This window comes from Vanellus vanellus (genome assembly GCF_965231255.1).
Source record: "Vanellus vanellus genome assembly, chromosome: 3".
NCBI classification, from domain to species: Eukaryota; Metazoa; Chordata; class Aves; order Charadriiformes; family Charadriidae; genus Vanellus; species Vanellus vanellus.
In genome coordinates this window covers 454,042-466,056 of record NC_138907.1, presented here as the reverse complement: position 1 = coordinate 466,056, position 12,015 = coordinate 454,042, and the positions used below count along the sequence as shown (strand labels likewise).

The following is a 12,015-nucleotide window of genomic DNA, read 5'->3' as shown; positions in this document are numbered from 1 at the left end:
CAGAGCACCATGTCAGTGTTTTAACGAACGCAAAGTTAACTCTTGAAAAACACTAAATTGAAGGCCGAACCAATTCTTTATTTTGCAACGGTGGAGCTCCCCTGGCTTCCAGAGCCCAGCCAGCAGGCCACCAAGCAAGAGCTCTCCCTCCTGTCCTGCGCGCTTACGACAGAATGTGCTCGAGGACTCCTTGTCTGATTAACTGCTCGCATTTCCAGCGGGGTAAAAAGTGCTGCACAGAAACAAAGACAAACTTTCCTTGAAACCCAGGCAGACTGGATTCATCGCTGTGCACAACCAGGTCTGTTTGTTGTGCTGTGTGCCTGCTGCGTGGTGGTACCAGATCAGGCAGAGCTGAACCGCAGCCCTGCGCCACGCAGACAGCTTGCAGCACGTGCAAGGAGCTGTGTGTGCAGGCGCCGTGATGTGTGGTGATAAGCAGAGGGATGTCACGGGGGCAAAAGGGAAGGAAGAGAACGGACCACACTCTCTTGTTATGGGTACCTGGCTGTTCTTCTTCAACAGGACGGTGGTACCATCGTCGATCTCAAATTCTCCATAGTCTCTTAAACACCGCACCTGCAAAGCGGAAACGTGGTGCTCAGATCATCAGATGTCCCACAGAAAACGCCAGACATCACTGCTGACTTGCAACCCTAAGTTGGATGCATTCCTGCCCGCCTGCTGGAGCCTCAATATGGAGCAGACCGGGAAATGCAGAACCGGACCCACCCCATGGTCTGTGGGCTCTACCTGATGTTCTCCTCCTGCCGCTGCCTAGAGCAAGAAGCACCAGCCAGCAGCCCGGCCCAGCCCTCCATGGGGTTGGGGAAGAGCAGCAGCATTTCCAGGAGAACCTCCTCACACACACACACCCCCCCTCACCAGAAAACGCCAGTGTGTTAACAGTGAAACTGTCTGAAGGAGCAGGTTAATCATCACTACATGTGCTTCCGAAGAGAACATCAGAACAGAGCACCTCAGCTACCCACCCTTGATTTCTCACGTCCTCTTGCTTTGTTGTATCAATCGTGTAAAACACTGTATAGTCTCATCTATCAGAGTCCATTTAAAATCACAACAAAGAAAACTAGTTAATGATCCTTAACATGGCGACAAAGTTCGTAGCTGATCCGGGAGTCGGTTAAGTTTCAGCAAAATGCTGCAAAAACTTCTCACTGGGATTCAGACCGCTTACCCCGCCCCACCTTTTAGTTCCCTGCGGACTAGAAATGCCATCTTTCAATATGCTTTGAGCCCTCAGTAGAAGAGGGAGCAAAACGCCAGCAGGCAGAGCGTAAAGTGCAATAATGTAGAAGCTTTGGTGCTCTCGAAGGCTTTGCTTAATGACCTTCTGACCTGGGATGGGGGTGAAATTCTCTAAAAAAAATTAATAAAAAAATAAAAGAAAGATGGTCGGGCAAAACATTTGTTCACAGACAGCAACCACCAATCTTGCACTTACTTCAATGTACAGGCTTTTGGGAGGTTTTATGTCCTGCGTAAGGTCCAGCCCCTCCTCTCCTCCTACTGACCTCATGTAGGTAGCCAGCGACTTTTTGTACCGGTTGAACCACTCCACCTGTGGACATGAACAGCGATCCCTCAGGCAAAGCTAAACAGCTTGATGCTGAAAGACAGGTCCCCGAGCAGCGAGATCTAGTTTATTTGTGCTCTTGGACCACTGTTCCCAAGCGCGTTTGTGCCAGCCAAAGGTGAACGCAAGCTCTTCCAAAGGGAAAAACCGGCCCAGAGGCAGAGCCGCCTGAACTCGGGGTAGGACACGTGCTGCTAACGTTAGCAGCTCTGTACGTTGCTCTAGAGATGCTCTCAAACGAGAGCAGCGTGTGAAGACGTAGTTCTGCTGGCTGTGAGTCTGACCTAGTGAAGACCACTTGGTCCTTAAAAGTGCCAAGCATCACCCGCCCTCAGCACCCGTTTGGGATTGTACCCACAGATGACGAATAAACAGATCAGTATTTACAGAAAGGCACATTAAGCATCGTGTTTATAGTGGGGGAAGAAGTCTACCCGATTTCAACCCTACTAAACAGACAATGTATCAGGAGGAATAAGTGGAAAGAGGGGAAGAGTTTAGGATGAGGCTGACTCACTTCCTCGGCTGACATGTGGAACTGGATGGTGTTTGGCAGGACGCTGCCGTACTCCCACCTTAGTGCTCGGATCCGCAGCAGCCGGTCGTACCTGGGGGAAGAAATGATGGACCAACCCCAGCATCTTTGCTGGCAGCAGCATCCCCGGGGTGACACCGATGCCCCTAGTCCTGCCCTCAAAGCAGGGAGCAAAACCTTGGGCCGTTTTACCCACCTTCCTTTAAAAGATGTGATTTTTTTTTAAAAAAGATGTGATTGCTTTTAAAAAAAGATGCGATTTTTGGCCTATTCAGTAATTAAAACTTTTAAAGGGCGGGGAGGAAGCAAGGCCTTCTCTTGGCGGTACTGGCAACCAACACAAGGAGAGACACCCAGCAGGATCTCTGTCTTTTGGGGCGAGGGGCTGCCCCCCCCGAGGGCCCCCCCGCACCCCCGACGACCCCCCCGCACTCACAGGTAGGCCAGGAGGCAGCGCTGGTTTCGGAGCAGGCAGCAGTGCCGAAAGCGGATGAGGAAAATCAGATCCGTCCGTCCCGACTTCGCTTCGGACCTGGAAAAGGAGGAGGAGGAGAAGCCGCGTTACAGAGGTGCGGGATGGCGGTGGGGTGGGGGGTGGGGGGAACGGGACGCGACACTCACACGTCGGCCTGGTTGCGCTCGTACAGCGCCCGCATCTCCTCCAGCGCCTGCCGCAGCCCCTCCGCCTGCAACACCGGGCAGGGTCAGTGCCGGCCGCCCCCCCGGGACCCCCCATCGCCCCGGTGTCCCCGTCCCCGCTGACCCGGAAGGGCGGCAGGCGCCCGCCGCCGGCGCGGTGCAGCTCCCGCACCAGCCCCACCGCCCCCTCTCCCGCCATGCCGCCGCGCGCGCGGGAAACCCGCCCGCCGGGCCAGCCAATGGCGGCCTAGGGGGCGGGGCCTCGCACGGGGAGAGGGGCGGGGCCTCGCCTTGCGGACGGCCCCGCCCGCCGCCGTTACGTGCGCTGAGTTGCGCCCGGTCTCGGCGGCGATGGGGGGTGATGTGGGGGGGTCCTCTCGGCTCCTGCAGAGCCACAGCAGCGTCCCCCCACGCACACCGCTCCCGGCCGAGACCGAGCACAACTCGGTGCATCTCTGCCCGCCCCCACGCCTTACACCAGTCCCGGGCCCTCCCCAGTGCCCCTCTCCCAGCGCCGCCACCATCCCTGGAGACCCCCCATGGGGGAGCGGGCAGAAGCAAGCGCCAACCCCGCACCGAGCCCGACTCGCCCCCCCGCCTCTCCTCACCCACCCCAGCCTCGAGGCTTAATTTGAATTTTCACTTTGCCCATTTCTGACTTTTTTTTTTTTTTGGCCGCCCACCCCAGGGGAACCCCCTCAGGACAGGAGCGGCGATTGGAGCCGGGCTACCCCTGTGCTGGGTCAGGGCCGCTGCAGGCAAACCCCGTCCCCCCCCCGTCCCCCATCCCTGAGGATGTCCCTTGCACGCCCAAGGGTGTCCCTTGCACGCCCGGGGATGCACAAGCCCCGCAGCGGGACCTCGTGCCAGGTGAGCCCATGACGTCCCGGCGGTGACACTTTTGGGCTCACGCTGAGAGCCCCTGAGCGGATAAGGCAAAAATGAACATTTTTTACCTCCCCCCCGCGCCTCCCCGTTGGCCTGCAGCAGCCTTCGCACCTGCAGCTTGCCAAATGAGAGAAGAAAAAAAAAACAAAACAAAACCCCCCACAATATGGGAGGCGCGTTTCGTGGATGGGACAGGAAATTTTGTAGCCGTCCCAAAGCCCAGGCAAGGGAATCGATAACCCAGGACCGCGGCGTGTCCTGCTCCGGGAATATACCGTGGGTTTCTATGGTTACTGGACATAACAAAAAAAACCCCAAATACCCAGTGTTTCACACAGCGCAGTGGGAAGGGGGAGGAGCGGGGAGGAGGAGGTGTTGCGGAGGACATGTGGCACCTGTACCGCCGAGTGGGCATGGCGGCTGGCTCCGGCAAGAGGGTTTCCATCCTCTCAACGAGCGTTTTATCGGCTCCATCGGGGACATCTGCCCTTTCCCAACCCCACTCGACCCCTCGGCACAGCGGAGGGGTGGGAAAAACCCGCTGTAAAAGCGCCCGGTCCCCGCAGGGCTTGTCGCGACGGAAGCATCGTGCGTGGCTCGGCGTTAATCGTCGCGTTCTGCAGCCATAACGGCGCAGAAAAGATAATAGTGGTAAAACGTGTGTGTGTGTCCGTGTGTCCGTGTGTGTCCCGTTCCGATTGTAGCTGGCGAAAATTGGTGTTTGCCTCTTGCCGATGGGGTGTGGGGGGGGATAGAAATGGGACTGAGCCTTGCTTGAAAAATTCGGGGGAAGCTGAATCCTTATCGCGCTCCTTTGCCAGATTAAAAAAAAAAAAAAGCCTCCTACGTAAAAATAGACGAAATGAATGAAGAATTTACAAACATCTATATTTTGTGTTAGGAAATGTGATAAAATTAGGAAAACAGCCGAAGACACTGATTTATACAACTCTGACTATTTCAGGCAATGAGCGGTCCACATAGCACAGTTTAACAAGATAAAAGGTCTGCCACGAAATACACAGATGACGGACATCTCGTCTGAATTTGACATAACACAGCATCCAGTACACACGTGTGATGTGATGAACAGTGCCAGGTCAGTCCCCGGGTAGGTAACATACAACCTCTTGAATAAGGCAATTCAGATATAACTCTTAATTTAATTCAAATCACAACATACCCAGGCAGCATGCAGGGAAAAGTCATTTATTTTGTACACCGGAATGACACAACTTGCAACGTGGTTCCATTTTTATGTCGTTAGAACAACAGGATATAAACCATTCAAATAATATATATATATATATATATATATCTCAAGTCAACAGTTGTCTTTACTGGAATAAAGATAATCTGTTTTTTTGGTAAAAATAAAACTATTTGAATTCACTAATTAACAAAATGCACAGTGATCAGAAACCCAACTTTTCTCGCAATTGTCTTCCCCGGCCCGCTGGCGTTTCCCTGCCGCGCGGCAGGCCGCGCATTCGGCACCCTCATCGCAGGGCGCGACCAAAACTGGCCGGCACGCCGTTCCCACGGCCGCGGGGCTTTTACCCGACGGCCGGCGGTGCTCCCGGCACACCTCCCGGCTCGGAAACGGCTTTTCCCGTCTCCGTTTCTGGGCACCTCTCTGGCGCAGCATCGACCTTCGCTGAGTCAGAAGTCGGATCGCACCGCCGCAGCCCCCGTTCACTGGAACACAGCCCCTCCTTTTCTTTATTAGCAATCGATTCCTCCAGATCTTTACGACCGAGAAATTTAAGAAACTACCAATCTGCTCAGAAGCAAAAAAATAAAAAAAAAAAAAAAAAACCAACCCCAAAACCTGAGCCAAAAAATCTCTCTGGTACGGTGGAGCCTAACGGACGTGGACGTGGCTTACGAAGGGCTGATAAAGGCATGGCGCGGATAGATAACGGAGAGGGGAAGTCACCCGAATGCCTCGCGCCTGCAAATGGGTGGTCGAGAGATTTCTCTCCTTCAGGTGAGCTACACCAGCAGCCGCCGCAGTCGAGACCTTCCCGCTTAGAGAACCATCCCCGGGCTTCCAAACCCATCCGTCCACAAGAGGGACTGCGGGAGAAACCGGATTGTCGGAGTGATTGTTACCGGATCCCATTTATCACCGTTATAAAGTTGTCTCGTTGCCTCCCTACTACTCCGGTAAAAAAAATCATTGGCGTTATTTCTTTGCCCTTAAAGATACAAAAAAGCAAATCTTCAAAAGATAGCGGGGAGAAAGGTGCTTTCACAATGACATTCAGAGCAAAAAGAGAGCAACGACGTTTTACAGATCGTTAGAGAGCTATCTTTGGCAGAATATTTCAAATAAATTATTTTTACAAATATTTTCTGCAGTCGTATATTTATTTTGAATAGTTCACTTTCAGCTATAGGGTTACTGGTTCACTACTCTCTATTAATAGGAAAACACCACAAATATAAAAATATATGAGCTCAGCACGATTTTTCGGCTACCACAACTGTCTCCGACGGTTTCAAAAGTCGTAGACCGACACCACAGAAAAGATGACACAGGTTGGTTTTTTTTTTTTAACGGCGCGGGCGGGGTTGGGAGACCCCAGCTCGGCGCCGCCGTGCAAACGGGCGGCCGGCAGCGTCGCGCGGGGTGAGCGGGGAGACGAGCCGCAGGAGCCAGATGCTCGGCGCCAGTCTGTGCCGCTGCCGGACACCCCCCTCCCCGCGGGGAACCGTCTCTCTGTGACCGTAAGGCTCAGCGACGTCGCGCTGGGTGGTGGTGGCTGAAGGGTTTCCAGCCCGGGCAGGAGAGGAGGGAAGCGGGTGGGCGGCGCTGGGCTCGCTGCGCCGGGAGGTTTCTGGACAAACGGAGCCGGACCCAGTCCTGTGCTTCACCTCCCGGAGGGAGATGGAGCGCGGCCGCTTCCATCCCGCAAAGCCGCCTCCTTCCCCCTTTCCCATGGGAAAAAGCACCCGGGGAGCCGCAGGCTTCACCCTCGCCCCGTGGCCGCATCCTGCCCCGGGCTTTGGCCGAGACCCCAGCGGGATGGTCGCTCTGCCGGGGACCCCGAGCCTGAAGCGGGGTGGCCCGAGGAGGGGGCTCACCCGCTCCCGCCCCCCCCCCCCCCCGCAGCATATGCCACCAAGTCCACCGGACATTTCGATTTAAGTATTCCGCTTTGTTTATACAGCATGTACAGAATATACAGCATGGGATCATTATTTTCCCAGTAGACTACAAGCGTCTCCCAAGGTGACCTCTTTTATCCACAAATATATATATATATATAAATCGACGGTAATAAAAGAGCCGTACCAACAAATATTATGGCTTTTCAAATAGTGTAGCTGCATTGTGCCATTGAACGTTACCAGGGACCAGGAGAGAGACAGAGAGATCGGGAGATTTCGGATGCTGAGCCCCCCGGGGGGAGGGGAGGGGGGGGCTTTGCATTGCCGGGGCAGTGCCGGCTGGCGGAGCGGGAAGCGGGAAGGTGGGGTTGAATGGGTGCCCCGTGCTCTCTCCGGGCAAGCCAGTTCTTCTTCAAACTCTCCTTTCAGCCCTGCTTGGGGAAAAATTTTGGCGAGGGTCTTCCTGCCCTGCCCCCGGCAGGGGGTACCGGGCGGCACGTTGGGATGTTGGGGGTCTCTCTCTCTCTCTCTCTCTCGGTTTGGGGTTTGCACAAGACGTGTCTGCCCTGGAGTGCCCTGCGGCGGGGAGGGGGGGACGCACAGGATGACGGGTGACACAGGACATGCCGGGGGTGACCGTGGTGGGTGGTTGGGCTGACCGATGCTTGGGGGGCGTCAGGACGGACGGTGACAGCCTCCCACCCCACCCCCCCCCCAGGGCGATGGGGAGCTGCTCCCCAGCGGCTGCTGTCAGAGGAGAGCAGGAAAGCGTGAGCCAGCATTTTTGGACCTCGGCTCCAGCACATCAAAAACACCGGAGGACAGTCTTGTCTGGGGCAGTGCCGTCCCCGGGGCCACCGCGGTGCCCAACGAGGTGGGCGACCTGCCCCCCAGCACCACACTCCTCTGGCCACTAGCCGCCCTTCCCCTCGCTTTTTTAGGACCAGCGAAGCATCTGGAGCTCTTTCCCTCCTGCATCCTGCCCTTCCTCGGGCTGCCCCCTCCGTGGGGAGCATCCAGCATCCCCGGGGCCGGCAGCGCAGCTCCCTGCCCCAGCGTCCCTCCACGCCTGCGCGGGACGGTGGCAGAAGCCGCCAATTTGGGCCACGTCCCCGCCACGGCAAACGCGTTGCCGCGTCTTCTCCAAGCTCATCGCAGCGGCCCGTTTTCTATGCCGGAAAGGGGAGCGGTTGCTTTCCCTGCCTTTCAAGGGTACGGAAATGGCTTTTGAGAGCTGGAGTGGTCACTCAAGCATCAAGATAATGGGACCACTTAATTAAAATTAGCAACAGTTCTAAATTAACTGCTACTGTTGGGGTTTTTGTTTTTGGTTTTTTTTTTTTGGCTAATTCCCATCTCATTTATTTCCCTCGTCTTCAGGATATCGTGGCCACCACTGCCTGCAGGCCTCTCCGGCTGGAATCAAGGCTGATGCTCTCGTGAGCGAGCGTGGAAGCTTCGGAGAATTCGCCGACTTCTCCCCTCCACCCACTAATAAAAGCAGTTTGCGCATTGCTGAACAATGTCCTCGGCGGGTGGTCTTGAAAGCTGGGTGATTTGCAGAGCCGTGCCTCCCAGTGCTGAGTGGACCGCAGCAAGAAGCAGCGGACGAGCGTTGTCAGAAGTTGAGTCGTCGTCAGGGAAGAAAAAAAAAAAAAAAAGTTTTTTCTTTCTTGCTGACACAGAGACCATAATGCAAAAGGTGTTATGGCAATCTTTCGCTCTGGAGAGCTGCTAGAAGTAGCGCGTGCTTCCTGATTAAGAGCAGGACAAGCGGGCCTCCGACACGGCTCGCCGCGCGGGCGCGTTTCCTCAAGAGCCGGGGAGGTGAAGGAAGCAGCGTGGGGCAAACAAAGGAAGACACGGCCGGCACCGGTTCATTTTCATCGGTGCGGCCGAGGGGCATCTCAGCACAGCCAGGCCCGGCCGGGGGTAAGGGAGCCGTCTCGGCGTTGCACCGAGCAAGGAGAAACCCGCTGTGCGCATCCCCGGGAGTCGCAACGCCGCTAGTTCGCAAAAGCTTTCGTGGATGCTCCCGAATCAGCGGGATAGCAGCCCCTTTCCGTCAAGAAAGCGGAGCCAGGCTGTACTCCGCCCGGGTCTCCCCCTGCCGTCGTCTGTGGGGGACTCCTCTGAGCTTCGAATTAGAAGAGAAGAAAGAAATCCACCCTCAGGGGAGAGGTTGGGGGCGCAGGGAGAAGAGCCCTGCGGCAGTCCTCCGTGTCCCGCAAGAGCTTGGGAGCTCTCAGGGTGGATAAGCGTCCCGAGCCATTGCAACTCGCTTGACTTAAACTCTACCCATTTTCAGCCGGGGGGGGGGGGCAGGAAGGTTTTGTAGGCACGTAGATAAGTTTTAGAATACTTAGCGCACCAAGAACAGGCTCGGTTTTGAAAGAAAGGAGTCGAGGCGGACCTTGAACCCTCAGTTAAAAGCAATTCGGTTGCTCTGGAAGCACAGAGGCAGGGTTGGGGCGGGGGTGTGTGTGGAGTTGGAGCATCTGTGCGACTTGATAACGGGTGGGAATTCAGCAGAAACGTTTAATCTTCCAAAAACTAACGAGCGGAGGACAGCAGCACAATAAAAAGAGTGCCTGTGGGTAGTGGCCGCGATGGTGCCGGGGCGATGAGCGGAAGAGCTCAGCCCGCGGGCGTCCGCTGCTGCCGCGTGGAAAATTGCAGGGGGAAAATTGCGTGGAAAATCCCCAAGCTGGACCCGCACCGTGGGCAGACGGCTGTTCTGGGCCGCGAGGTGGCTCAAGGGGGGTGCTGGAGGACCCCGACCTCAGGTCGCACGCGCTGCCGGTGCTTTGCTAATGCTCCAAACTTCCCACCACTACCTGGAACTGCACGGGGCTGGGGCTGCGCCTGCGGGGAGGGGGCGGAGAGCTGTCGTAGCGCAGTACAACAGATCCGTCAGTCTTTGCTGATAACAGCTCCCCTTGGCCAGACCGGCCCCGTCCCTCTGCGCGAGGGGCATTGCTGGCTGGCGAGAGGCTCCCGGCACCTCCGGTTCCAAAAGGAGGAAGGCTCAAGTCCTTAAAAGGTGAGGAATCTCGCTGTATTTATTGTCCCTTGGTGCTTTCTGCAAGAACACAGATGCCTCTGGATGCTTTCCTGCGCAAGCCCTTTTTTTTTTTTTTTTTTTTTTACAAGATAAACAGGCTTCTCTGCCGCTGCGCCGTGCACGTGTATGCGTGTGTGTGGTCGGTCATCGCACGCTCGGAGAGGCCGGAGCGGTTCCTGGCGCTCTGCAAACACGCTTCCCCGGATGGGCCCGGCTGCCAAAGCCCACAGAAAAATAACGTAGGGCTTTCTCCCGGAATAACGCCATCCGGCATTAAGTTTTCCCCTCTTTTCTCTCTCTGGGTCACTTTCTGGCTATGCCCAGCTCTGTCCCTCCAGGAACTCAGCTGAGCCTCCTCCTTAGGTATGTACGTGGCCCCCGACACCCTTGCGCTTGATTCTTACCCGAGCATTTAAAAATAGCTGTAACAATAACAGGCGGGCTCTGGTTCTGCCCCAACCCGGCCCCCAGCAGAAATAGCACGGTGAGTTTACAGACTCCATCCACCCGCGCCACCAGAAAGGGCCCAAACGCCCCCCTTTGCCCTTTCGGCCTTTAAGGAAGCGAGGTGGAGCGGGCTGGGGGGGAAAGATGCACAAACGCCTCTTGGGGTCTCCCCTGGCCCCGAGCCGTGGCGGGCTGCCTGGGGGGTGCGTTGGTTGGAGAGGAGGGGTTGGCATCTCCCCGGGGCCGGCGGTGCCCCGACACCGGTGGGAGCAGCCCGGAGATGCTGCAGGTTTGCGCTGACCTGCGGAGTCCGGGCTCTTCTGCGCCTTTTCCACCTGTTCAGGTCGCGGCCGGGATTTGCCTCCGCGCCCCGTTGGCCCCCCCGGGGGAGCTGGGGATATGGCTTTTGCTGGGATGCTCGGGGCTGTCGCTGCTCCGCGTGCTCCTTCTCCTTCTTCCTTCCCAAGCGCTTCGCAGTTGAGTTATTCGGGCGCCCGTCTCCGAAGGCCCTCGGCGCCGCCTGGCATCCTTCTGAGGGGCAGGCGTTCCACCCTCGCCAGCAGGGGCGGAGCGGTCCGTGCCCTCCTCGGCGCGGCGGGGCAAGCGGCCAGGCCAAAGGCTCGCTGCTCATCCGCGGCTCCCGCGTGGGCGAACCCGTGGCGCGCTTTGCACAAGCTCGTTAGAAGGTGCCGAAGAGCGCACGGCTGGCAGAGAACAAGAGCGTAAACGAAGCTGGTGTTTACTGTGCGATTTAGGCCTTGTCCTAAGCAAGCGATGCTCCATCGTTCCCTTCGGAAAGCTCTGTGAGCGGAACAGTTATTTACTGCCTGTTAAAACTGAGCGGCTGCACAAGTCCCGTTCAACCTGTTAATGACTTCAGCGACTGCAATTCATTCCGAAAAAGCAAACGATGAGAGCGAAATGCCAACATCACCTTTCGGCAGATGTAATTACCGGGTCAGGAGAGCTGCTTCGCTTCCATAATTCACCGCCTGGGAAAAGCACGCGGACGTGACCGGCTGCCTTCGCCCGGGGCTCGATGAGCGTTGAGGCTTGACCCGCACTCATCCTGGAGGGCGCTGAGCACCCGCAGGGCGAGTTACCTGCTCTGCCACGCATCCCCTCACAGCAGCCGACGGGAATTTTTACTGCCTCTGGTGCTCTGGCAGACGCGGTCACGCTGCGACGAAACCAGCCGCCTCCTCCCCCTGGCACTCACTCCGTGCTCGGTGGCACGTTTCTAGCCTGGATGCTGGATGAAGCGCAGGGAGGAGCAACACCCCTGGGCACGTCGAGGCTTTTCTCCTCCTCGGCTCCGTCGAGCCACGTGGGTCAGAGATGGCCCCACTGCACCGGGGCAGGGGCCACCCCAGCTCCCGGTTTGCCGGGCGACCTGGCGACGTGTCTCCGATCTGCTCTGGACCCTGCCCCGGTCAGGCACCTCCTTCGTGCCCACTTATCATCAGGTAGCTTTGTCCCTGGGCGGTTTCCTGCATCCCCCTGAGAGCGGTACCGCAGCCCCTGTACCTGCATCCCCCTGGGAGCGAGCCCCGGCCGTGGCGCGGCACAGCCACGCCGGAGGCACGATGGAGATGGAGCGGGAAGAAGGCGTGAGATGGGGCGAGAGCGGGCGCGCGGAGGCACCGTCGCCCCCGTCAGCGCCGGAAACACAATGAAGGCAAACCAATGAGTAAAGAAGAGATGGGCGCAACGTAAAAGGGAGACAAG

At 57.1% G+C, this 12,015-nt stretch overlaps 1 protein-coding gene across 1 annotated transcript; it reads right to left on the bottom strand.

Annotated features, from left to right (window-relative positions):
• Window positions 1-72: 72 nt before the first annotated feature.
• Window positions 73-2,972, bottom strand: GINS1 (GINS complex subunit 1). Its single transcript, XM_082481903.1, has 7 exons — window positions 2,896-2,972; window positions 2,754-2,818; window positions 2,569-2,664; window positions 2,115-2,205; window positions 1,466-1,582; window positions 505-579; window positions 73-232 (listed from the first exon to the last, which is right to left on the bottom strand). The coding sequence occupies exons 1-7, from the start codon at window positions 2,968-2,970 to the stop codon at window positions 164-166; spliced, it is 588 nt and encodes a 195-aa protein (XP_082338029.1). The 5' UTR covers window positions 2,971-2,972; the 3' UTR covers window positions 73-163.
• Window positions 2,973-12,015: the final 9,043 nt, after the last annotated feature.